The sequence below is a fragment of the Clinocottus analis genome, unplaced genomic scaffold (assembly GCF_023055335.1).
Source record: "Clinocottus analis isolate CAN_PGR_092001 unplaced genomic scaffold, fCliAna1.0.p SCAF_14, whole genome shotgun sequence".
NCBI classification, from domain to species: domain Eukaryota; kingdom Metazoa; phylum Chordata; class Actinopteri; order Perciformes; family Cottidae; genus Clinocottus; species Clinocottus analis.
Genome location: NW_027175865.1, coordinates 8,584,955 through 8,608,835, shown reverse-complemented (window position 1 = coordinate 8,608,835; position 23,881 = coordinate 8,584,955). Strand labels below are relative to the sequence as shown.

At 41.1% G+C, this 23,881-nt stretch overlaps 3 protein-coding genes across 5 annotated transcripts in view; 1 reads left to right on the top strand and 2 right to left on the bottom strand.

Annotated features, from left to right (window-relative positions):
* Positions 1-3,521, bottom strand: part of LOC137784770 (ankyrin repeat and IBR domain-containing protein 1-like) — a 19,305-nt gene extending 15,784 nt beyond the window's left edge. For both annotated transcript variants that reach the window (XM_068575674.1, XM_068575675.1), the window contains exons 1-2: positions 3,382-3,521; positions 84-409 (exon numbers count right to left, since the gene is read on the bottom strand). In XM_068575674.1, coding sequence (XP_068431775.1) covers positions 84-271 — 188 coding nt within the window. In that variant the 5' untranslated portion in view covers positions 272-409; positions 3,382-3,521. The remainder of the gene's footprint in view (positions 1-83; positions 410-3,381) is intronic.
* A 573-nt stretch (positions 3,522-4,094) lies between these two features.
* On the bottom strand, positions 4,095-5,910 carry LOC137785075 (receptor-transporting protein 3-like). Its single transcript, XM_068576111.1, has 3 exons — positions 5,839-5,910; positions 5,401-5,572; positions 4,095-4,805 (listed from the first exon to the last, which is right to left on the bottom strand). Exons 1-3 carry the CDS (start codon positions 5,852-5,854, stop codon positions 4,472-4,474), a joined length of 522 nt encoding a protein of 173 aa, XP_068432212.1. The 5' UTR covers positions 5,855-5,910; the 3' UTR covers positions 4,095-4,471.
* A 5,432-nt stretch (positions 5,911-11,342) lies between these two features.
* fam83hb (family with sequence similarity 83 member Hb) lies at positions 11,343-23,765 on the top strand. Of its 2 annotated transcripts, XM_068576233.1 has the most exons (8): positions 11,343-11,749; positions 16,383-16,574; positions 16,684-17,016; positions 17,933-18,097; positions 18,238-18,362; positions 18,481-19,029; positions 19,161-21,588; positions 22,322-23,765. In XM_068576233.1, the coding sequence occupies exons 2-8, from the start codon at positions 16,452-16,454 to the stop codon at positions 22,340-22,342; spliced, it is 3,744 nt and encodes a 1,247-aa protein (XP_068432334.1). In that variant the 5' UTR covers positions 11,343-11,749; positions 16,383-16,451; the 3' UTR covers positions 22,343-23,765. The 2 variants fall into 2 exon arrangements, with proteins under 2 accessions (XP_068432334.1, XP_068432333.1); XM_068576232.1 differs by lacking the exon at positions 22,322-23,765 and having other exon boundaries at positions 19,161-21,642.
* Positions 23,766-23,881: the final 116 nt, after the last annotated feature.

The window sequence follows — 23,881 nt, the reverse complement described above, 5'->3', positions numbered from 1 at the left end:
TAACTGCTTAACAAAAAGTCACAGTTTTAAACATTATTGTTGAAGCTGTGACATTCTCAACAAAAACCTTCTTTTTTTTTTACCTTAGTAGACGTGTCATGGCGTAGCGGCAGACATAGTGCAGGGGCGTGTTGTGCTGGTACTGCTCTCCGTACGATGCATTCGGGTCCAGGCTGTCCCTGAACTGAGGGTTGCCTTCATACAGCTGCCAGGCCAGGGCCTCGTCACCTCCCACCAGAGCCTTGCGGAACTTGGTGGCTGTGTTGCCCATGGCTTCAAGCTTGCAAAGGGCCGCCTTAAGGGAGCTGCGGCAGATGCCTGTCTGTCTGCCTGCCTGCGCCTCCTCTTCCTCCTCCCCCGTTCACCACAGGTCACAACTTAGATCAACATGGTTCAGTGTTTTCCTACCCTGTAAGTAAAAAAGAGAGGGGAGAAGATTGATTAGAGGAAAAGAATAGTTGAACACAAGAAGAGGAAAGAATTTGAAAATTAGAATGAGCAGGGAGGAGGTTGGGGGAGAGGGTGTCAGGAGTCAGAAAGTGAAGCAGCATCAATCAATCAGTCCATCCATTGATTCACTGGTGTGCTGTGGCGAGGATGCTATCTTACCGGATATAGAGGGGAAAAAGGAGAAGCGGAAGAAAGAAGCCAGGAAGACAGAGAGATAATTATAAAGAGGGCAGGCGAGACGGGAAGGTTAATGATACCCAAGCCATTGATTTGTTAGTCAGTTGATGAAAGGCATGGTCAATATTACCACAGCTGGCCACTGAAAGTCCAGTTAGCTTTCCTTTGTGAAGAATGTGCATACTTTAGACTGTTTACATGCTTGTCTGCTACTGAAGATATGAGAGTCTGAGTGTGTGTGAAAGCATGCAGCACTAATATCCTGGACAAAAACAGTTTTACTCAACCAACGAATCACAAGAATTGCAGCTATGGCTGAGTTTACTCTTCCAGCAACAGCTGATTAACCTGCTGCAGGTACTCAAGTCAGTTTCAAATCAGTGTGTTCTGATTCATTTCCTTCCTCATCTTCCCCACCTCTCCCTCTTTTTCGTCTCTTAGACACACACAATATGTCCCGTCTGTAACACACAACATTACATCCTGTAATGAGTGGAGTCTGTATGAGAGTGCATGTGTGTATTGGGCCGTTGAGGGTATCATTACAGTCTTCATTCTATGGCCATCTGTCTGGCCCTCACAAAGAGCCTCTTTTAGCGCGGCTACAGTTGGCCGCTGACTGGCCGAGCTCTGGAACATTTGAATAACGTGGCCTCCCCTTCTCTACCTCCCATTTCTATTCAGTGACAGACAGGGACACATACATGGAAAACACGCACTGACAGACGGAGGCATATGGGCAGTGCAGAGCTGCAACCACTGGCGAATAATAGCCAACATATTTTAAGTTCTGCTCCAATGATGCATGCAGTAGACCGGACCTCGTGTGTTTATATCAGAAGGGGTGGTGGTGGGAAAGGAGGTCGGGGGGGTTACTATAGTTATTAGGTCAGTATGTCTGCTTGGCGCTCTGTTTTGTGCACACTGGTTTACTTCCAGTTCACATCACCCCTCTGTGTATCTCCGCCAGTCACGCTCTGTCTCATACTAAATAAGGACAGGAAGTCTGGACATGGAGGAACTTTTGGAATTCCAGGGAACGTAAGGTTCGCACTCGGCAGTGACAGTTCAATCATCTGCCATTACAAAGCGGTTTGAGCTCACACGTCAGTCTGTGGTCGGGTGGCTGACGTAGTGTTCACTCCTTGACTGGACACTCATCTCATTAGCTTTAAGTTCAGCCAGCAACAAAGGTTTGTTCATCAATTGTGTTAGAAAATTAACAATTGTAAGTTACACTCACACCACAAGCCTCAAGAACATATGGTATTCCCCTTTTTAGGTAATGTGATAATCAAGTCTTAATGACTCATGAACTCAAGAATCCCTAACACATGAACGTTGCCGGGAATTCTTTGTCTGATGATTCCTGCTAACAAAAATGTAAGTCATGGCAGTCTTGGTTTCTCAAGAACTCAGCTAGCGATCACATTACAAGCAATATCAGAATTTATGATGATATTTTGGGCAAGATTGTCTTTGTACTTTTCTATACACACACACGGTTAGAACTTTAATGGTTGGTCAATAAATACATTGTCAAAAAATCAATCTGCAACTGTTAAATTACTTTTTTTCATCATTTTAAATTGTTGCTTGAACCGAAGACATTAGAATACATCAGCTTTGGCTCTAGGAAATTATGTTTCTGATATTTTATAGACAAACTATGATAAATCAAGAAAATAGATTAGCACTATAAATATCCATTATTTTCAATGTAGGAAAATCTAACAAATGCTTCATTTGATGGGCAATAAAATGTCAGAAAATGGTGAAGAATGCCAGCAGTCCAAAACTTAATGATATTAAGCTGACAGTAGTATAAAACAAAAAGCAGCAAATGTGCACTTTTAAGAAAACTGAGAGTGTTTCAGTTATGCGTAATGCATTACTTTAATGATAGTTGCAAATTACCACTCAACTAACTGACTGATCCTTTCAGGTCTAATGACAATAATAATGGATTTTAGTCATATCAATACATTATTATACTGATATATACTGTATCTCAGATCTATATACGTTTTAACAGTACAGCTCGTCTACAGCTGAAGTACATGGAGTATTGCAGCACTCACTGCCAGCAGCTTTATAGACACATCGAAAGCGACTCCTCGATTGCTATATTGTTATTAACAGATACAACCCACTATTGTGCCTGTAATGTTTTCAGGAGAGTGCGGGTGGATCACGATTGCTTCTGGATAAACTGACGAAACCAGGTTGTCAAAAGAGATATCAAACTTCTCTCGGGGAGCTGAAGTCGGGCAGGAGCTGCACGGTGACGTGCAGGGCAAGTTACTTCTATAGCACTTCGGCATTCCCCAAAATTAGCTGGGTCACCGTCATTTAGCTCCATATTCAGGTCAGACCTCGTGTGGTTATCCCTGAAGAAGTGTGTCAGCATGAAATAGCGCACAAAACAAACAGCAGCAGACTTCTCTCTGCTTGTTTCTGTCCATGCGGCCCCTCGGTTAAAGCTCCTTTGTTCAGCTCACTGACAGTCAGTGAATCACCAACACGACCGGGAAGCAAGCGTCGGGTGGAGGTTGTGCGAAACGCTGCCGATAAAAGGCGCTCACCCTTTGGGTGCTAACGTTTCCCCCTCGGCGGCGACGGGCAGGTGGGTGAACGTTAACACCCAAAGGAGCCGCGACCGAAGCTAGCAAACCGCCTCCCTCAGGTTAGCGCGTTGTGTTAGCCTCAAACACCTCGCGCAGGACAACATTACATCTCCGCCGTTTTACTTACACGGTCCTCTCACTTGATCGCTAGTCGTACGCTCGGGAACTTGCGTAAATCGAGGGCCATAATCACGTCACTGTCATTCGCATCCCCGGCTGCTCCTCCACTGGACCATCCTCTCCTCTCTGCCACCGGACCCGGCGGGGACGATGATGCTGCTGCTGAGAGCGGAGGGGCGAGACTGACTAGATCGCTTCAGTATGTTGTTGTGGCTGCCAAAGAGAAAAGCGCACTGCGCATGCGCGGAACCAAATGTCTCACCCGATTGGTCGGTTGTCTTGGGTCGTTTTGTGAGACGTTGTTATCATATTGTAACCTTTTTGAAAAGTTGTATTTTAGCTGCTATAACAGATGAGTTGTATATAACCACATCAACTAAATCATTTTAGAAGGAAAACTGAATATATATATATATATATATATATATATATATATATATATATATATATATATATATATATATATATATATATACATATATACATATATACATACATATATATATACACACATATATATATTTATATATATATATATATATATATATATATATATATATATATATATATATATATATATATATATATATGTAACCGAATATGTCTACATGATACTGATCAAATTGAGAGAATTTAAACAACCATTAAGCAACACATGTTGAAACAAAACTTTATTAATAGTGAAGAAAAATGGTTAATATATATATTTACAGGAAGAATTTGATTATTGGTGCTGATGCTAAAATAGAACAATTGGATTATTATTATTATTATTGTAGGCAGCTGAAAACTGAATATGACTACATGATACTGATCAAATTGCGATAATTTAAAGTGAACAAAAATGCAAAACCTTTTTTATATACATTTACAAGAACAATTTCATTATTGGTGTTGATGCTAAAAGAGAACAATTGTATTATTATTGATGGTAAAAAAAAAAACCACACACACAACATTAACAACGAAATTTGCCATTTACAAAATAGGAAAATAGGGTCGTACAAACTGAAAAGGAACATCTGAGCCAATCAGCACACAACCTGCCAGCCAGTCACTATCAGTTTCTCTGCATCGGTCTCACTCTTCTCATCACCCTACTTACAGCAGATGCCCTGTTCGCATGCCTCACACAACTCTGCAACATGAGGTTTGGTAACTTTCTTGGGCTGATTTGAACCGTCACCACAATAACTGTCATCCTCTTCTCCGTAGCAATTCTTCCGGATTTTGGCGCACAGTTTGAGCAAGGCTTCTTCCACCTCATCCTGGGAAAAACCAGGGCGATGAAAACTAGCGTCTTGGCAACTGCGACAGGCCTGTCCGAAGGGCCTCATGATCACAGTCCCCCGGTCACGTTGCAGCCGGTAACGAAACAACAACGTCACCCGTGCTGAAGACCAGGTCTTTTGGCAAGATGCACACTTAAACCTGTGGGGAAAAGAGAAGACAACATATAGGCTGTAAATTATCAAAATCAGATCTATGGGCAAGTTATGGGCTTTGTAAGATAAATTAAATTTAAAAAACAAAAGCAAGTATAGTCAGAAATATGAATCTAGAATAGAATACAAGTACAATTATAAATAAATAAAATTTGCCAAGATGAATGTTTTACAATTGTTTAACTAACATAAATTTAGAAGGATCAATCTACCCATAACTTTGTTGGTAAATTATATCTTGTTTTCCTTTCAGGCTGCATGCACAATCAATACTTCTCAGACTACAAATGGACACTAGAACACATCTGATACAAAATATGTTTCTTATGAAAGCTTATTTCCCACTAAAAAAAGAGAAGAGATTACAGGAGGGAAAAAAACATTTATGTCATCTTTTTTTTTCTTTTACTGGCGAAAATGGGCTTCTGCAGCTTTTGCATGTAAATGCAGAATGCAGAGATCAGCTGCACAAATAGAAACTCTGTAGACAGTTTTTACAATATTTTCTTATCCTCCTTAACCTGAACTAGTTTACAGTTAAATATAGTGTTACTTTAAGAATATGTAGTAATAATACATACTGTCCAAAGTTGCAGTGGGAGAAGATCTTCCAGCCTCTCTTTTTCTCCTCCTGGGTGACATGTTCTGTCTGGTTGTAGTTAAAGTTGAGATTCCACTGGTCTCCATAGTCCAGCTCATTGTCATTGTCCAGCATTTCCTCAAAGGTCTCCGTCCACAAGGAAGGAACCCAGTCTGCACGAGAGGAAAGTCAATCAAATATATGTGCCTGTGTCACAACACTGGAGAAAAATGACCGAACTCTTAGCATTTAGACGGAAATTAAGGTGGGGAAAACAGGGTAATTTAAAGAATAAAAATAAAAAATATTAAACACAGCCGATTTTAAACCCTAAATATTGACGTTTATATGGCGTCAAATTGATCAAAACAAATATTACGAATCACGGAAGCACACAGCTTATTACTGCATACGACACACATAAAACATAATGTTTTACCTGTAGAGCTGCTCATATTGATCGGTGGTAAGGTGAGATGAAACGACGTTTGACTTGCTACGCAGACTTCTCTGTATTTATACCCGCCTGAGTCCTTTACTCCGGAAAACGAAACTTAACAACATAGTTTCATTTTCCATCTCGGCTTCAGGTGACTGTGACGCAGAAAAAATGCAATCTTACAAGATAGCTCAACTACATTGCAACACATGAATGGGGATCATTATTATATTCTCCAGAGATCATTACTGTATTATGTAATTATGATGGCTATAGACAGGCATTGCATCATGTATGAAAGTCCCTTTGTCTTCAGGAAATGTTATGTGTGTGTGTGTGTGTGTGTGTGTGTGTGTGTGTGTGTGTGTGTGTGTGTGTGTGTGTGTAGTATTTCTCTTAAAGCTCATTTATATTTGGTTTTATCAATGTTGTTGAATGCATCCATTAAACAAACAAAAAATTAAAATTTTGGTAATGACATTTTCAGTTTATCTCATGCTTATGTGATACGTAGATTGTCTGTCCATGAATTGTATTAACTGTTGTATTTTCTGTTTAATTTACGATAACATTGTTGCAAGTGTACTTAGTCCCAGTTAACGAATTCAAGTGCAGTTAAAGTCAGTCCAGTAGGGGGCAGTATAGGACAACTGGTGGATCCACACGCGCCACAAACTGAATTGGACGTTTAATTACAGTGCAGTTGAACTTAAGGATGGCATCTTTTGGTGCACAGTTGAAACAAGTATTTTAATAAATCAAGGGATTTCCCACAAGCCCTTGCCTTTTTCTTAAAAGTATGACATTGCAACACATTAAGTAAATAATACACTTTCAATAGCTGACGACTGGAAACCACTCGTCATAATCCTGCTCAGCGCTGGAGACCACAGTGAAGCTAGTAACGTCAGTGGCGCCTGTCATGTTATATAGTTGCGTTTCTGTTCGCTAAATATTGTGACATAACGCTACATTTTATCAAAGCGCAAAAAAGGCTAATCATTGTTTTGGCCTTTGGACCTGTGACTTATTTCTCTTCTCTTCAACCTCAAAGCAGGCATAGTTAAGAACACGTTGATTGAGAGCTAAAGCGAGATTAGCAGTTACCTATATGAGCTAATCATATTAGTTACAGCTCATTTATTTGTTGACAATAATTAACTTCTGTGTAGCAACACGATTTAACTTTGGGCATCTAAATATCATTGAAACAAACTTAGTGAAGCAATATATTTGACATCCTACCAAAGAAAATGCCCTTTAATTAAATAATGTTAATCACTTGCTAGCTAGTTAGCTAGCTAGCATGTTAACCACATTTGTATTAGCTAGCTAGCTATTAGCCACCAGACTCATTGACAAATAAATCATGTTACACCACACTTGACTCAACACCACACATCCGCTACCAGAGCTATTTCCGCACTATTAATGCTTAATGAACACCCAAAAAAAACAGTGATTAACGAAAAATATTTTTCACTGGAAAATTAACACTCCTGATTTTGCTGTGTGTGATCGTTAATTCATATCTTTGTTATATTAGGTAAAACAATATCAAGATGAATGTTAAAATAGTGTTATTAATAGATGTATTTAAATAAATGAAAACCCACTTCAGATTATTACTTAACTTTATATTTAGGTTGTATTCTGCTCTTTGTGGTAACCAGGAAGCGTTTGTCTGAAACATGGGCCTCCTACTGAGTCTAAACTGCTTTGTCAGGCTGTTTTGTTTGGTGACTGACATGTTTACGCCTCTATCAGTCCTGTCTGCCTGTTAGTCTACTATTCCTTTTTTAGAACTGCACATGGCATTCTTGGAAATTTAAAGCCCATGTTATTAGTGCAAACACTTATGTCATCTTTCTATTTAACGTAAAACTGTCTTTGATCTCTTAATGTAACTCTGAAGTGCTGTTCACACCTAAACCTATAGGACATTGTTAATTGCTTTAATGTTTGGTCTCAACCTCAACTACATTCTTGACATATACACTTGATGTAAAAGCCAAGACAACTCCTTTACGTCCTCGAGCACATGCTGTCCTGTTTGATGAGGTTCAAAATGAAGCTCAAATGCCAATAATAAGTTGATGCTTTATTTATTTTTTTGGTGAATTATTTTATTTTTTATTTAAATACCTTTTTAGGAATAATGTTTGTTCTTGTTCTTAGGAAATATGTGTGGTTGATTGAAGTTCTTTATTATTATTGAGTTGTAAAGGCAGTAATAATAACCTATTGAAGTGGCCACAGAGACATCACTAAATGTCAAGCTGGTTTGATGAAGCAGACCGTTGTTCACATCGTCTTCATATCCTGCATGGGGTTTCCGATAATAATTATACCTCATTACAGTAGAATGGAAATAATAGCTTTAGACTGCAACACCTGTTACAGGTATGTGCGACGCTGTCAGTCCACACACACACACACACACACACATACACACACACACACACACACACACGCTAGCTATAATACCTACCTAAGTTGTTTGTGCTTCATGATGATGCCCCACCCGTAAAAACTGATTGTGAGGCCTGTCAGAGTCTCCGGACAAGGTCTCAAGTTCTGGTCAAAGCAGGAACACAAATCTATTTGATAACACATGCAGGTTTGATAGGCTCAAAATACAAATCTCATTTAGATGTACCGGTACTGGGTGTTATCTGTTGTAACAACTGAATGGGAATCAGGTAATCAGGTTTCTTAGTCACATACACACACACACACACACACACACACACACACACACACACACACACACACACACACACACACACACACACACACACACAGGTATATATATAAATGTGAAATATCATTATATGGAGGGTGGTAATGAGAATGTATAGTGTTGTCTCATTGGCATGACAGTCAAACTACACACAACACTGCCCCCCCCCCCTCCTCACCCTTTCTCCCCGCCTCCCAACACACATACATAGCAACCCATATATTGTATAGCGCTGAAGTGGATGTGTGTGCCCCTTTCCTCCCAGCACAGTGGTGTAAAGATGACCTCAGAGCCCCAGGCTCCAGAGAGTCACCTTATACTCAGGTGTGACATTACAGCGTGAGAAAAGCATGCTGGGAAAGCTCAGGGCCTCAGAGATGCAGGCTCCAGAGAGAGAAGACAAGAGCAGTCTCACAGACTGACCTCTTTGTATTAACTTTCTACAGTGCTGAAGTAAATTACAGTTTACCCAAGTAAATCGTGATTATATCTGCACTGGGACAACAGCTATACATTCGTAGTTTTTACATAAACAGTTTTCTAAACTGATCTGCTACTATAGTATAAAGCCTGCTCTGAAAAATAATTGAGATAATAGTCAGGCAAAACCTGAAAAACTGTTGGTGTTGAGTGACTCCCGATCCACTGAGCTACTCCGCTTTCCAACTATTGTGCTTTTGTCTCCCATCTTTCGCCTCACTTTGACAACAAAGTTATCCTCTGAAAAAGAAAGTTGAAACCATATATAGCATTTATTATAATACACTAAGTTTACAGTTTATTAGGAGACAATGACGCTGTTTTGGCTTGTGATGGTACAAAGCATTAATAATGCAGTGGCTGTGTTTGTGCAACAACATTGGCAACATTGAACTCTAACAGCCAACTTAAAAAATCTTGTTTAAATACAAATCGTCCCTCCTCCGCCAGGCATGTTGAGATGCAGGCCAGGATTTGGCTGCTGCCTCAATTCTGCCTGGACCTGTACACCTGTTCAATGACTGCCAGGTGACTCAGAGAGGGAGGAGAATGGGGAGAGAGGCCGAGCGAGAGATAAAGAGAGAGAGGGAGAGAGAGAGTGATAAAGAGAGAGGGGGGGGGGGGGGCGAAGAGAGAGAACGAGATGCCGAGCGAGAGTGAGGCTAAATGAGAGAGAAAGAGAAAAAGAGAGAAAGAGAGAGAGAGAAAAAGAGAGAGAGAAAGACGTTGGGTGTGGTAAGATGCCTTTAGCACATTCCATGGGCCGACCGCACCCTGCGTTTCAGCGTCTCTATACCTGCTCATGATTTTGATCAGAGCTTGTGAGCAGACTCTCCACTAGCACTCGTTCTTCTTTCATCGGATATAATTTCACACACACAGTATTCTTTATCCTTGCACACAGTCATAGTCACTTGTAATACTTACTCAGCTGTATGCAAACAGTCAACTCTCATTTTACATCTTTGTCAAGCTGAGAGTTGAACATTTGCATAAATTGAAAGACAGCAAACTCGCAACGAAAGAGCCCAGAAATATGGCTCCTGCCGTTTGAGTGAATAACAGCTCACGAGGACGTGCTTTCAAACAGGAGCCACACCTTTCAGCAGGACTGAACACACAGCAATATTATACGTCTGTGTGTTTGTGTGTGTGTGTGTGTGTGTGTGTTGCTATCAGAGGGCCATAAAACAAGGTGTGTTCTGTCTCATAGACACGTTTCAGTACAAAGGACGGCCCATATAAAATGCACACTCGCGGAGCAGCGTATACTTTACCTAAATGCCTTTGTTTAAATTTAAAGTTTGCTGGTGTATTGAGAACAGGTGAAACACACAGAGGGAATCTCAAATAGAAAAAGTTAAAAGTAAAGAAAGAGAGAGATTGAAACAGATGTCTTTACCAGTCGTTATTACATAATCAATGAATGTAAGGAAAGAGAAAATTCGGAAAATGTCTAAATCCAATATCTCCTTCAAATGATATACAAATAGTGTCAATGAATCTGAGTATCACCTGCACTGTGGCTTTATGGCCTTTAAAAAAACATGCTTCCCAAATCCAGCTCACGTTAAAGAAGGAGAAACTGAGTAGTGTGGTCTGCAGCAGAGGATCCACAGAAAGAGGAAGTGCATAAGGGTGCTGATTCAGTGTTTTACCAGAGATAGAAACAGGTGACGCATGCACACAACGTTTCAGAAACGTGTAGCTTTTGCTAAAATTGAGGCAATTATTATGGGATCATTTGTAAATTCTAAAGAGTATTTGCACACAAAGAGAAGAGTCACCAAGTCAGCAAGCTGAAAATGTAATGTCAGTTACAAAGCAACATCTGACGTTAGCTAACATTAGCCACCAAAAGCTATACTGGTCCCACCAGACGCACTGAAAGTATTGAATTGAGAAATGGTCATTTATTCTGGCCTTATTTATAGTACAGCTTTACTTCTGCCAGTCACTTAACAATTGTCCAGGACATTGTATTGTCAACCTGCCCACATGCAAATACAAAGTAGGGAGTAGATCCCGTTTCACCAGGGCCAATACATTTTATATTTAGCCAGCATAGTGTGGCAAAAGACGAGATAAGGTGCCAAAATAAAACAAACTAAGTGCAGACAAACAGTGTACACATTAAGGGAAAAGATGATTTATTTCAACAAAATTGACACAAAAAAAAGTCATCCAGGAAAAAAACATCAATTTTAAGAGAATTTAGGGAATTTAGGGTTGGAATAAACTTCTGTTTAAAAAAAAAACAACCAAATGAGCAGCCATGACATAATGGCCAACACTTTTTAGGCCCGCCACTGGGAGTGAACTTCCAATGGTTTCCAGTGATCAACGGGAGTTTTGGGAGGAGTCTCTCCGGTGGGAAAGCCCTGCCTCACCGGAGTCGCGTCTCCTTCCTCATTCAGCGCGCTGATCTGTGCCCGATGTGGCGGCGCCTCCGGAGGTCCACACCCCGCCTAGAGAAGCAATTAGCCCGGGCCTGCAGTCCCTGCGGCCCTGCGTCGCCTGTCCTCGCTCGTTGACAGTGGAGGGTGCACACCGGTTTTTTTTTTAGTGGAGTTGTTGCCCGATCAGAGGAATACCGACGGGAAAGAGACGCGCAACGGCGGTTTCACAGAGGAGAGCGAGACCCGTCGGTACAAAGAGAGGAGACAAGTACTGCAGCAAAGTTTGGAGGTATGGACTGGAGTGGAAATTAAGGCGAAGTTTGCAAGTGCAACATGGGACAAAAGACAATTCAATAAAACAAGGGTGTATTATCTTCTATTGGGTCCTGTTTTAAGATATTTTAAATTTAAATGTATCCTATTTCACTTTATCCTGTCCGATGTCCTAGTGTATCCTGCTCTACTTTATCCGGTTTGTTCTATATTTGAGCTGTTTCTTGCTCTTTGTAAGGACATAACCTGCTTTATTATCCTCCAGCTGTCGCCTAATTATGTCCTATTTTTCTAATCAATACTACTATGCCCCCTCCTGGTGTAATATCTCCAGTATCCCAGCCTAGTCTATTCAATTTTATTCAATAATCCATTAATGTGTGTGTGCGTGCATGTGTGTGTGTGGTAAACAAGTGAAATGCTGGTTACTTTCCTCACCAGCAGCCTAAAGTTTATAGAGGATTAATTATCGTGGTAGCTGCTGCTATGCATTGCAAAACCTGAACAGTATTGTTGTTGTAGTCTAAGCACACAGAAGACTCCACTTTGGCTGTCACTGACTAACTGCTGCTGTGTCTCCTGCCCTTTGAAGACATTCAAGAAAGAGACAAAAACGGCTACATTTTTTAGGGTCCGATTGTGTAAAGCATTTTCTGCACTGTATTGTATGGGATAGTGGAAATAAATAATGCTTTAAAGACGGAGACACTTTTACGAGCGTGTCCAATGCTTTGGTTGCACAATGCTATATATGGATTGCAGGTTGTCATTCGGCTAACACAACATCCCTCTAATTTAGAGATATTGATAAGATAATACATGGCCTTCTGCTGCAGCCTTGTGTTTAGCAAACAAGACACCAGCCAGTTGTTGTCTTCAAAAGGCTTTGATCTCTAGGCACTATGGTCTTTATTACATTTGTTTGCAGCTTTGGACCAAACAAACAATGTAATGATTCAAACTTCACCTTTTACAGACTTTGCCTCATTTCACTCAAAGTGACTCACTGGATAGAAATAATCCAACATGTGTTTATAATTTGGGGGGAAAAGGTTTGTAGCGCCAGCTCTTTTTGTGGCAAGTCCCTGCATGTGTACTATTATAGATTTCATCTTGTCACACTAGCAATATAGCCAAGACTGCATCCCATTCATGGCTGTGTTTGCATTGTATATGTTACACAGCGTCATTGTTTGTGGTTGTAAAACATGTATGAGCAATAGTGTGCTTCCTACAGGGAGACAATGGAAAGTAGAAGTATTTCTAAGCTTTTGATGTTGGATTTTCCACTCAAGAGGTCTGCATGCGTTAAGGCAATTTGAACAGACAACGAATACTGCAGTGGACCTGTTTTTCAAGCAGTGCCGCAATGTGAAACACAGTTGGGAGAAGGGAGGATGTGTGCCGCCATTTGTTCTCACAGGCAGTATACATTCCCCTGACCTTGAGTCTTTTGTGGGACTTCCCACTGTCAGTTCAACTGGTGTTATGACATACAGAGAGACAAGTCGGCTTCTGTGTTCGCATTAATCGAGGTTTGTGTGTTTTTAATATAACAAAAGTGGCACTGAAAGGTCCTGACAGGAGCATCGGGAGATTAGTGGCTCATCCCTCCAAACCTGTTTCTCGGTATTCATTTCTTACTCCATTCAGACCGAATTATCGCGCAAAATGAATCGACCGAAGAGGTATTTTGGCTCAATCATGGTGTTTGTTTAACAAGGAGTGTTCAGGTGCATGTGTAAGGCAAAAGAGAAAATTGAAAATATTTTTGGGAGTTTTATCGTTTGTGTCTCCTCAGGCTTGTTTCTGTTATTCACATGTTGAGACAGATAACATTTTTCTCTCCCTCAGCTCTTCACTTATGTTTATCTCCCTCTCCTCATGGTAGGAATGCTGAGAATGAGCCATGTACATGCGTGGTGAGCAAACATTAGGACCTATCTGAATATTAGGTGTATCAGCATTAAAGAGCTGCGGTCGGTTGCCTGCCTAGACAGTGGTTTAGTGTTTCAAACAGGCGTCGTTCGTGGTGCTTTTAGACCACGGTTGTCCTTGTGTGGGGTGACAGAAAGCTTTAAGTAAGAGAGGAACAGAGAGAGAGAGAAAAGAGAGAGAAAAAGATCAATATCATGTCACTGTCAACGGTTTGATGCTTACTGCAGTTGCTACAACAACAAACAAAGCAGCATAATTTGTTTAAATATCCAACAAGTTGGCCAGGTGAGGCGAAGAAAGTCTGCCATGCTTCTTACATTGTGTTATTCTCGCTGTTATTGTGTTGCTGGTATGGCAATCTGCATGACCCAGAGGTCACCAGGATGAACAGGAAAGTCTTGGACTATCTTTAGTGCTACTGTGCCTCGTAGTCACCCACTCAGCTCATACTCACCTCAGGGTTGAGTTGCACCGGTTTGCTGTTTTCCTCTCAGGTGGAGTTTTTATTCAGCAACAATTTGCATGCAATCAATACATTTTTTAAGTAAAACGGCTGAACATTACCTTCGTTCAACTCCTCAATTGTGTTTTATGGGTTTATCTTTTGGTTTTAGTGGCAATTTTCATCATCTTTTGCTATTTTTGAGTAAAAATTATAAAATAAATCGATAATTCAAATAATCAATAATTTCTCCTATTTTTTGCAATTGAAAAGCATTACATTACTTCTAACTATTTCATAATGTGAAAATCACTTGTTGGCTGTTTTCCTAAGGTTTAAACATTATGATAAGCACTCACCTCTAAGTTTATGGTCGTTCAAGTACGTCCTCTACCGCTGCCTCAGCATATTTCCCCTGATTACACATCAAGCCCCAGGCTTCTAAACGCCTTTAAAATAATGAACAAAACAAAACACGTAAAAGTAGTAGGGATTCGTCCGTATTTGAAACTTGGCAGGAGTAAAATGATTCCATGAGAGCAGTATGTGCATCAAACATAGCTCGCTGCCCGCTACGGAACTTTTAAATGGGAACAGCTCACCACAAAGGCCCAATTTCTATGGCTCAAAATGAATATGGAAACAGGATGTCAGCCATTTTGCCAGCGGATGAATCACCAGAGACCAGAATGTTGCAAGTTATCCCCAGGCAAGGCAAGGCAAGGCAAGGCCGGGCTACCCGGTGACTCATAGGCCTCTCAGTAAACCAGCTTCTTCCATTCGCTGCGGGTTAGGACTTTTGCTTTTGCCACGATCTCTCAAGTGTGTGAGGAAGTTGACAGAAAACACGTAACACACTTCTAAAGCAGGTACAACCTTTCTAAAGCACTTCTCATCCTCCAGGTCGCACACACCCTTATTGACCATGCACCCAGCTCCAACTCAATAAACCACAGTCCCCGAGACTGTGCTTCTCTGTGGTTATATATCCACATAGTCAGAAACACTTATTGTATTGACCACATGCCACAATGTGCAGGAGGGACACATGCATAGTCCTGAGATTTACTGTGCAAATGTTTAACCAGCTTACTTTGAAAATATGAACTTATTTGTAGGTGACCCATCCAGTATGCGGCTGTCAGGACTGTGTTGTAGGTTTGAATCCAGCTGAGACCTCAGTCAGGGATCATTTACTTAAAATAATGACTTAATTTATCTTATTTGATTCTAAACTAAACATCTTTACATATCTAATGAATCGATTCATCTGCAAACAAATCGTGTGAAGGATACTTAACTTGGCTCTTAGGGTCTCTCTTTCTCAATTAAACAATTGCACATTCACAAATTGTTATTGACAATGTTCCTTTCACTATCTCAAATTAAGTCAGTTCAAGTCACGGCCTAGCTAACAGCATCGTCATGCTGTCTCATATGTCAATTTGTGTGTTACAACTGAACCAGCTTTTTCAGGACGAGGTCCGAGTAGCAACTTGAAGCGTGACGCACCAGCACGAGGGCTAACTGAGCCGAGAGAACCTGTCTATACACCTCTGAATGCCTTTGTTATTCATCCCTTTCTCTTGCTTGACTGTTTTAAAGTCTGAGGAAGTTACAAACAATGTCTTGGTATCGCTCTTTATTAATAATAGTTTTATTATTTTTGTCCAAGTTCATCCAGTTACTTATTACATTACATAAGTTGTCAACAGCATTTTTATTGTAGTGCCCCAACTATTTTTTATTTGTATAATATTAATGGCAATATTAAAAACAAACCATCAATCGCTACAATATTTTAATTGATTTAAAGATGAATCTGCACCATTCCTCTTCTTAACTGCATTATTTCGGTTTCGTTCCCTTTTAGCTGGGAAAAAAAAGAGGTTGGAGAAATCTGTCACTTTTGAACGTCTGCTGTAATATAACCATATTGTATTGTGTGCCGGTAAATGTGTGCTAATGTGAAAAGTGTACTTAAACCTACTGCGCAAGCTTTTGACTCTGCAACAATAGACTCTTTGTGTGAAAGGTTAGAGGTAATCTGTCTTCTTGTGTATCCTGACACAAAGCAATCTTCCTCTCACCAGCCTTCGTAATATGTGGTAGAATTATGAGTATTGTTTATCACAGACGCCGAAATGGTTTGTTGTCTAGTTGCAACTACAAAAGTAATGTGACTGAATCCCTGAATATTGTTGTGTGTAACTGTTTGCTCAGAGATTCTTAAAAACCTCTAATGATGTCCTTTTCTTTTTCTGCACAGGAACAAAGTCCTCCTTACTTACCTATTCTCACCCGAGCCCTGACCTTTGACCCCATCCCTTTCCCAACCATGGCACACCGATCTCAGAGTTCCTCGGTTGGCGATAACCCCCTCGACCCAAACTACCTGCCTCCTCATTACCGGGAGGAGTACCGCTTAGCTATTGATGCTCTAATAGAAAATGACATACAGGTAAAACTGTAGTTTTGTACTGGTACTTTTTAAATGAGTATCAAATGAATAATTATGTTCAAAAGATGTGTGGGTTTAATTGATTTGGGTGTGTCTCCTCTCACACCAGGGTTACTTTGAGTTCCTCCAGAGTGCAGAGATCGTCAGTTTCTTGTCACAGGCTGAAATTGAATTCATCAAGTCCACAATCCAGACGCCCAACCAGGCCTCCAGTGTCCCAGAGCTGACATACCATGAGGGAGGTCAGCCGGATGATGGCTCTTCCGACACTTACTGGCCGATGCAGTCTGACCTGGATGCCCCGGGGCTGGACCTGGGCTGGCCGATACCGCAAACAGGCTTCATGGGGCCCACGGAGGTCACCACTCTAGTCAACCCCTCCGACCCAGACATGCCAAGCATCAAGGAGCAGGCCAGGAGACTCATCAAGAATGCACGCCAAGTAAGTAGAAGGGAAAGTAAATAAGAGATAACTTGCATATCCTGTTTGCTTTCAGCTGGTATTACTGAGAAAAGCAGCATCTGAATCTAAGATCAAAGCATGACCCGGTCATAAACATACCCTTATTCAGTGCACAACAACAAATATGCTAAGTATGCTTTTGTGTCAAAGCACAGTCCAAACCTTTTCATGGCTAATCTGAGAGTGGATGGGTGGGAAACGCCTGTAATGTAATAAATGACACACACCAGTTCTTATTACTGAATGTCCTCTTTCTCTGGCTTATCAGTATGGACAAATCAAACTTTATTTCTTAAAAAGAAAAAAAAATGAGATAATGGGCTGGCAGTGATCAGTGTAGGTAATGCTATCTCCTTCTTAGTTTAATCTCATATTTTATCTTCCACTGCCAACTTCAAACACCAATCCCTTTCAGACACATTTTTAACTCGCTGGCCTTTAAAATACAGTTTACATGAAGTGAACGTGAGTCAAACCAAGTTAGTTTGGTGGGCTGTGTCTCCTGCCTTGAAACAAGTCCTCTTCTTTCAACAAGTTGTTTTTATTTGTCGCTTTTTCTTTGCACTGTTTTCTTACAAATGAGATTAATTTTGTATTGATATTGTAAAAAATCTAAAATAAATAACAGTTGCATGCAAAATGTAGACTGATGCCAATTGTCTTGATTTGAAAAAAAAAAACATTTTAAAAAACCACATCTATGTTTGTCTTTTTGTTAAAGGAGTACATGTCTGTCTCTTTAACTGTGACAAAAATAGTGACTCACCTGTATTCAGTCATAAAAGTATTTAACATGTACAAAGAAGACAGACAGCTTATCTTTCTATTACTGAACTAATAAAGACAATATAATATTGACTAAACTAGTTTTCTTGTGTTTGCTCTTCTGCTGCAGGTTATTGCTGTGGTGATGGACACGTTCACAGATGTCGACATTTTTTCGGATCTCCTGGACGCGGCAGCACACCACGTTCCAGTTTACATTCTACTGGACGAGCAGGAAGCCCACAGCTTTGTTTCTATGGTGGTCAACTGCAAAGTCAACTTGGATATGCATCCTGTGAGTTTGCCTTCCTCAAAAGACTGGGCTGCCAGTTGGCTATCCTTTGACTTTTATTGTGTTTTTTACTTATTTCTAACATTTCATTTCCACTAAGCTGTGCATGTGTCCATAACATGATTGAAATTGTTTTTTTACAGATGCTGCGAGTCAGGACTGTGGCAGGAATAACCTACTATTCCCGTATGGGGAAATCATTTAAGGGGCAGGTGAAGGATCGTTTCTTACTGGCTGACTGCAAAGCTGTTCTGAGTGGCAACTACAGGTGATCATTGTGTTGTATTTATAATATTTTTATTAAATTCTCAAGACACCCTTTGCCTATGACTCTGAAAATGCGAGTGCTTTAATTGCCTCCAACGTTCTTTCTCATTTTCTTCCAGTTTCATGTGGTCTTTTGAGAAGATCCACCGCTGCATCGCCCACCTCTTCCTCGGGGAGCTAGTTGCCACCTTTGATGAAGAGTTTCGCATTCTCTTTGCTCAGTCCGAGCCTTTAGTTATCGACCCATCCAATGGAGCACTTTCTCTCTCTGAGCCCAGCACTTACTTGGGCAACCAGTTCGGTCTGAAGAGGACCCAGTCTTTACGTAACCCCATAGGTTTCCGCAGGCAGCCCGAGCTTGCCGCTGCCTTCCCCTATGGAGACTCGGATCGTAACCTTGGACTTCCTTTCCGAAGGAACGATCCATTTCGTCAAACCGTTGACCCTGGGGCAGGAATTACAATTGGAAAATATTCCCAGCAACAGTTTCGTCCGCAGCAGTCGTACCTGGACCAGGGGAGATCCATAGTTTCCAGACAAATGGAATTGAGTTCCTCCGCCTTCCAGAGGCACAGCTATGCAGAAGGAACCCAGGAGAACTACTCGTCTTCAAGGCAATACATGAGGCACAGAGTCATGAATAATCTGGATGAGACAGATTTTCAAAGGTAGTTAACCCTTTAATATCTACAACCGTTTGAAACCTGAACTATAATTGACTTAATTGAGTACATGTATTTACACATAACACAATACATATTTAATCAAATAATTAAGAACTACTATATTTCACTTACAGGGAGCAGACCCAAACTAGCCATTACTACAATGAAGGGCCTGGGCCGGGGTCTGGCCACGGACACTACGACAGACTGCGAGGTCTGTCTCAACAACTCCCCTTTGACCAGCATTCAGATTCAAGCTATCGCTCAGAACCGGAGCCTCCAGCAGGAAACTATGGCCGAGGCTACTTTTCATCTGAGGACTTGAGAGGACCTGAGGGACACCAGGCACCTCCATTAGCTGGGAAGTATGGAGGATATTTCAGCAATAAAAGGCCGACCATAGGTCAGCCCTATGCCTGCCAGACTTCACCCACGCAGCTCCACCCACCAGAGAAGAAACAGTTTGCCAAACAATCTGATCAAGAGCATGAGGACGATGACGGTGCTAAGCAAGGCATGAGGAGTTGGAGAATCCAATCCTATCTCAGCACTTATGAGGACAGTGGAGAGGAAGGTCTGACTCAACCTTTGGGGCCTGATGCATTTGAAGATCTTCCAACATCTCAGCAGTCAACTTCCACTGAACATTCCCGCTTTGGAACAAAGGAGCCGCCAAATGTTCCCCCCAAACCCAGACCAGATTTCCAGAGACCGCGTTATGGAAAGCCCATCTTACCTGAGGGCAACAGTAAAGACTTTGCCCCAACAGCAACTAAGGATCTGCTTCCATCAGTGACTGACTTTAAGTCATTTGCAGCCAGAGAGGCTGAGAAGGAAAAAGAGAGAGACACAGAGAGGGGTGCAGCAAGGGAGGTTGGTGTAGATGTGGAGGTAAAGGAGGCTCCAGATCTCTTCCTGTCCAAACATGAATCATTCCGTACACGTGTTAACCCTCTCCTTCAGCGTAGCTCTCGTCTGCGTTCCTCGCTTATATTCTCATCTTCCAAAGCAGAGATCCACAGTAGTAGCCTTGGCCTACAACCAGCAACAGAGAAAGACGACGAGTTAGACGCAGTCCGCACTTCCTCCATTGTGGCCCAGATCTTAGAGAAGAGAAGGTCATTGTCTCGTGAGCCTTTTGAGTGGAAAAAGAAGGCTGAAGAAAAAGATAAGGAGAAAGAAAGGGAAAAGGAGAAAATAAATGAGATGGAGAAAGAAAAGGCACAAGAGATAGATGAAGAAAGGGAGAGGCAGAAAGCAAAAGCCGAGAGAGAGCGACTGCAAGAGGAAAAGGAGATTCGAATGAAAGAGGAGATGAAAGCAAAAGAGGAACCTTGGAAAATACATGACGAGGTAAAGAAGACACCAACTGCTGAGAAATCTGAAGTCACAACATCATTATCTATGAACATGAATGACCCGGCCAATAGACTGCAGTATTTCAAAGACCTGGCTGCCAAGAGAAAAGCCTCAAAAATGGAGACGGAGTCATCGCTAAAAGCCCCAGAGCCCGCTGAAAAAAAGCCAGACCTTTTTGATAAACGTCCCCTAAAAGCTACAATGACTCTAAAGAGCCCAACTGTCTCTGTTAGTTCAGCAGAACCTGAACCGAAGAAGCCAGACATCTCTGCAAAACTGGCAGATCTCACTCGTAAAACTTCATTTAGTTCCTTAAAACCACCCATTATCCCCGTCAAGCCTTCTGCGAGCCACCTGAGACCTTCAGAGGCCACTCAACCTCGTAAAGAAGAAAGTGCGTCTGAGGGTCAAAGGAAAGATATATTCAAGGTTCTCAAGCCCCTCGCTTCACCCAAGATCTTCAGGAAAGATCCATTGAAGCTCAAAGGACTGAATCCTCGCCGCATCTCCGCTGGCGAGGAGATTCTGACCACAGACGCTACAGATGCAGAGAAGAGTGAACTAAAAAAGAGTCGCTCTTATAGTTCTTCAACTCTGACACGTGACGAAGCCAGGGAAGGACTGCAAAGAGGTTTGGGATCTAGTACATCTATCAACACACTTGGTGAGAGCAAGGGTGACGGTAAGACACTTGACTTTTTAAAGAAGCAGACTCAGAGGCTGAAGGGATTCCTGGGGCCAAAGGATAAGGATAAGGAAAAGAAATCTTCCGGAGATGATAGGGGCATGAGCACCGTCCGAGAAATCACTGAGGATTCAAGCAAAAAAACAACTTCATCGGCTAAAGATAGAGTTTCTACCACTACGGATCAAACTACAGCCAATCACAAGACATCAACCAGTGTGTCAGGCCCAACTCGATACCAGAGCCCGGGCAGCTCCGCTCTCTATGGTAGTAACCTACGAGATGACACCAAAGTCATCCTGGAGCAGATCTCAGCCAACAGCCAGAAGAACCGACTGGAGCGAGAAGTAACCGGAGGAGACAAAGATAGTGGCGCCGTGGACAAGGGGCTGGAGAGACAGAACTCCATCAAAAAGAGTCGATTCCTGCATCAACAGACCAACGTCCTGGAGCGGGAGGGATTACTGAAGAGGATAGAGAGTTTAAGGAAGGAGAAGAAGGTCTACAGCCGCTTTGAGGTAGTATATCACTGCAAGGATGATGTTTGCAGCGTGGAAGGAAAAGAGATGTGAATAAAAGCAAAAGCAGTGTTAGATGTAAACAACTGAAGCAGTTTAGACATGGGTTTAGATTAAATTTCATGACCAAAACCCAGCTGTTTAAAATCTAAACCAAGTATTGTTTGAGTTAATCAGATGCAGTGGGATACAGTATACTTGTGTGAATAGTATATGTTTGCAATTTAAAATGTGAAAGAACAATTTCTTTGCATCTTCTGAGCCATAAAAAAGATCAGATATGTTGAGACTCATGCTAAAACATTACAAACATGTTTTTTTGCACAAGTAATAGAATGTAGATGTACAAATATTTGCTCATATGTTTTAATGAGATTTTTCTCCATCATTTTAGAATTAATTATGTTTGTATAATTTAAACAATGTTTTTATTCCCTAACGATTCAGATTAATGTTGACATAGTGTTTGCATCTCACCTGTTAAAATAAATGTTGGTGAACAAGCTAATGTTCATTGTATTTTCACGAGTCTAGTTCAACTATATGATTGTTATCCATTATTATTCTATTTTAAATTTGTTTTTATATTTACTAGTTTACTGGTTAAATATAAGTAAAAGAACATGTCCCTCATACTATTGACAGTAAAATAATGAGGGAAAGGACAGACTGAAACTGGAGGGGAGTTCGTACACTGTTGCACTCACCGTTACCCCTGTTGTTCTGTTAACAGATGGGGAATAACTTGGGATAATGAAAGATGGAGGAGCCACCTTTTATATATGGAAACTATTTATGCAAGATGATCAAAGAGACCCATCATCCATATGTGCCAACGCCACTATCACAGTACCTCTGTGGCGCAACATTGCAGCCTTTCCTGGACTTTCACGCAAAGTTATAAAACTTGAAAGACAATACATGAAAATGCTGAAAACAAACTAAAATCATTGGATCTGGAATGTGCCTGTGTGCCAAGACCTGGTACGACTTTGACCGTATATGGTTACTGAGAGAAAGAACTGTGACTCTACTTGCACACTGGCTGCATGGGCTAATGTTCCACCAAACAGAAAAAGGTAGGGCAATTCACCTAAAACTGAACTTGTATGAACATGAATGAGGGAGTTGGAAAGGCTTAAAAAAATGACGGTACATGTTGCACCTGAGGGATAAAAAATAGATCCATGCCAGTTATACAACTTGTGGTATAACGCTGCATGTGTTCAATGCCATTGTTGTGTGTCTGTGGAGTGTCCTTGTGGATTCACTGTGTGCCAATGACCCCACCGAGGGCATTACTGTCGCTCGGACAATTATTAACCCAGACCAGAAAGCAAAGATGAGAAAATTAAGAGGAATAAAATGAGATGAAGAATTGATGAATGTGAGATTCTAGAGAATGAAAAAAACCAGTGAAACAAAATCTGAAATGTCTAATTCTAATGTTGTGGTGGAGTTTCAATCGAGAGGGTCATATTCCTTTCTATCAAGGCGTGGACCCACTTCTCAGGGTTGAAGATGTCAAATAACCATTTAGAGAAGGGCCTACAGGCTTTCATGGTTTCGAGTAATGGGGTTAAAAATGTAAGCATGCGAGCTCTTGTCTTATGTAATGTAAATAAAAATGTAAAGCACTTGCAGTTGTTCTGAACACTGTAACAAGACAGGAAATGTACAATGGTTTCTTTTGTCTTTTCACTTAAATGAGTCTTCACCCACAAGGGAAAGGAAGAGAAAAAAGAAAGCTACATTTTTCTGTACTGGAGCAGGGCCACGCCTCCTTACACGAGTCACTTACCTTCTGAGACCTGCGCCCCACGTACAACTGCTGACTCCTTTGCTGCTCTGTAAATATGAGTAAACCAGAGCTTTAGTTTAATGGTACAGTTCCCAGAAGTGGCATCAAACCCTTCAATGTGTTCTTGTTTGACATAAAAGGGTGGAGGATCGATTGCCATACAGACACTTCAATGCTTACATTTTTTTCTATAGGGGATTATAATGTACATATTTATCTAAAAAGGGGCTTGTTAATAATCAAAATAACTAATTTGTACTATCAAAGTGCCTTGTGTTTTTGAATTATTATGCAGGGATATGGTCTTGGCTGTAAAAAGTAATTGGCATTAAGCAGGGTGAAATCATTTGCACAGGGTCTCAATGTGTTGTTATGTTTTAAACCCCGAATAGTATTAAAATGTTTTTGAAATACTGCAAAAATGTCTGTTGTTAAATCACTTTAAAACTGAAATTGAATCTGGCTGTGTGCAAATATAGACAGGACACAAGT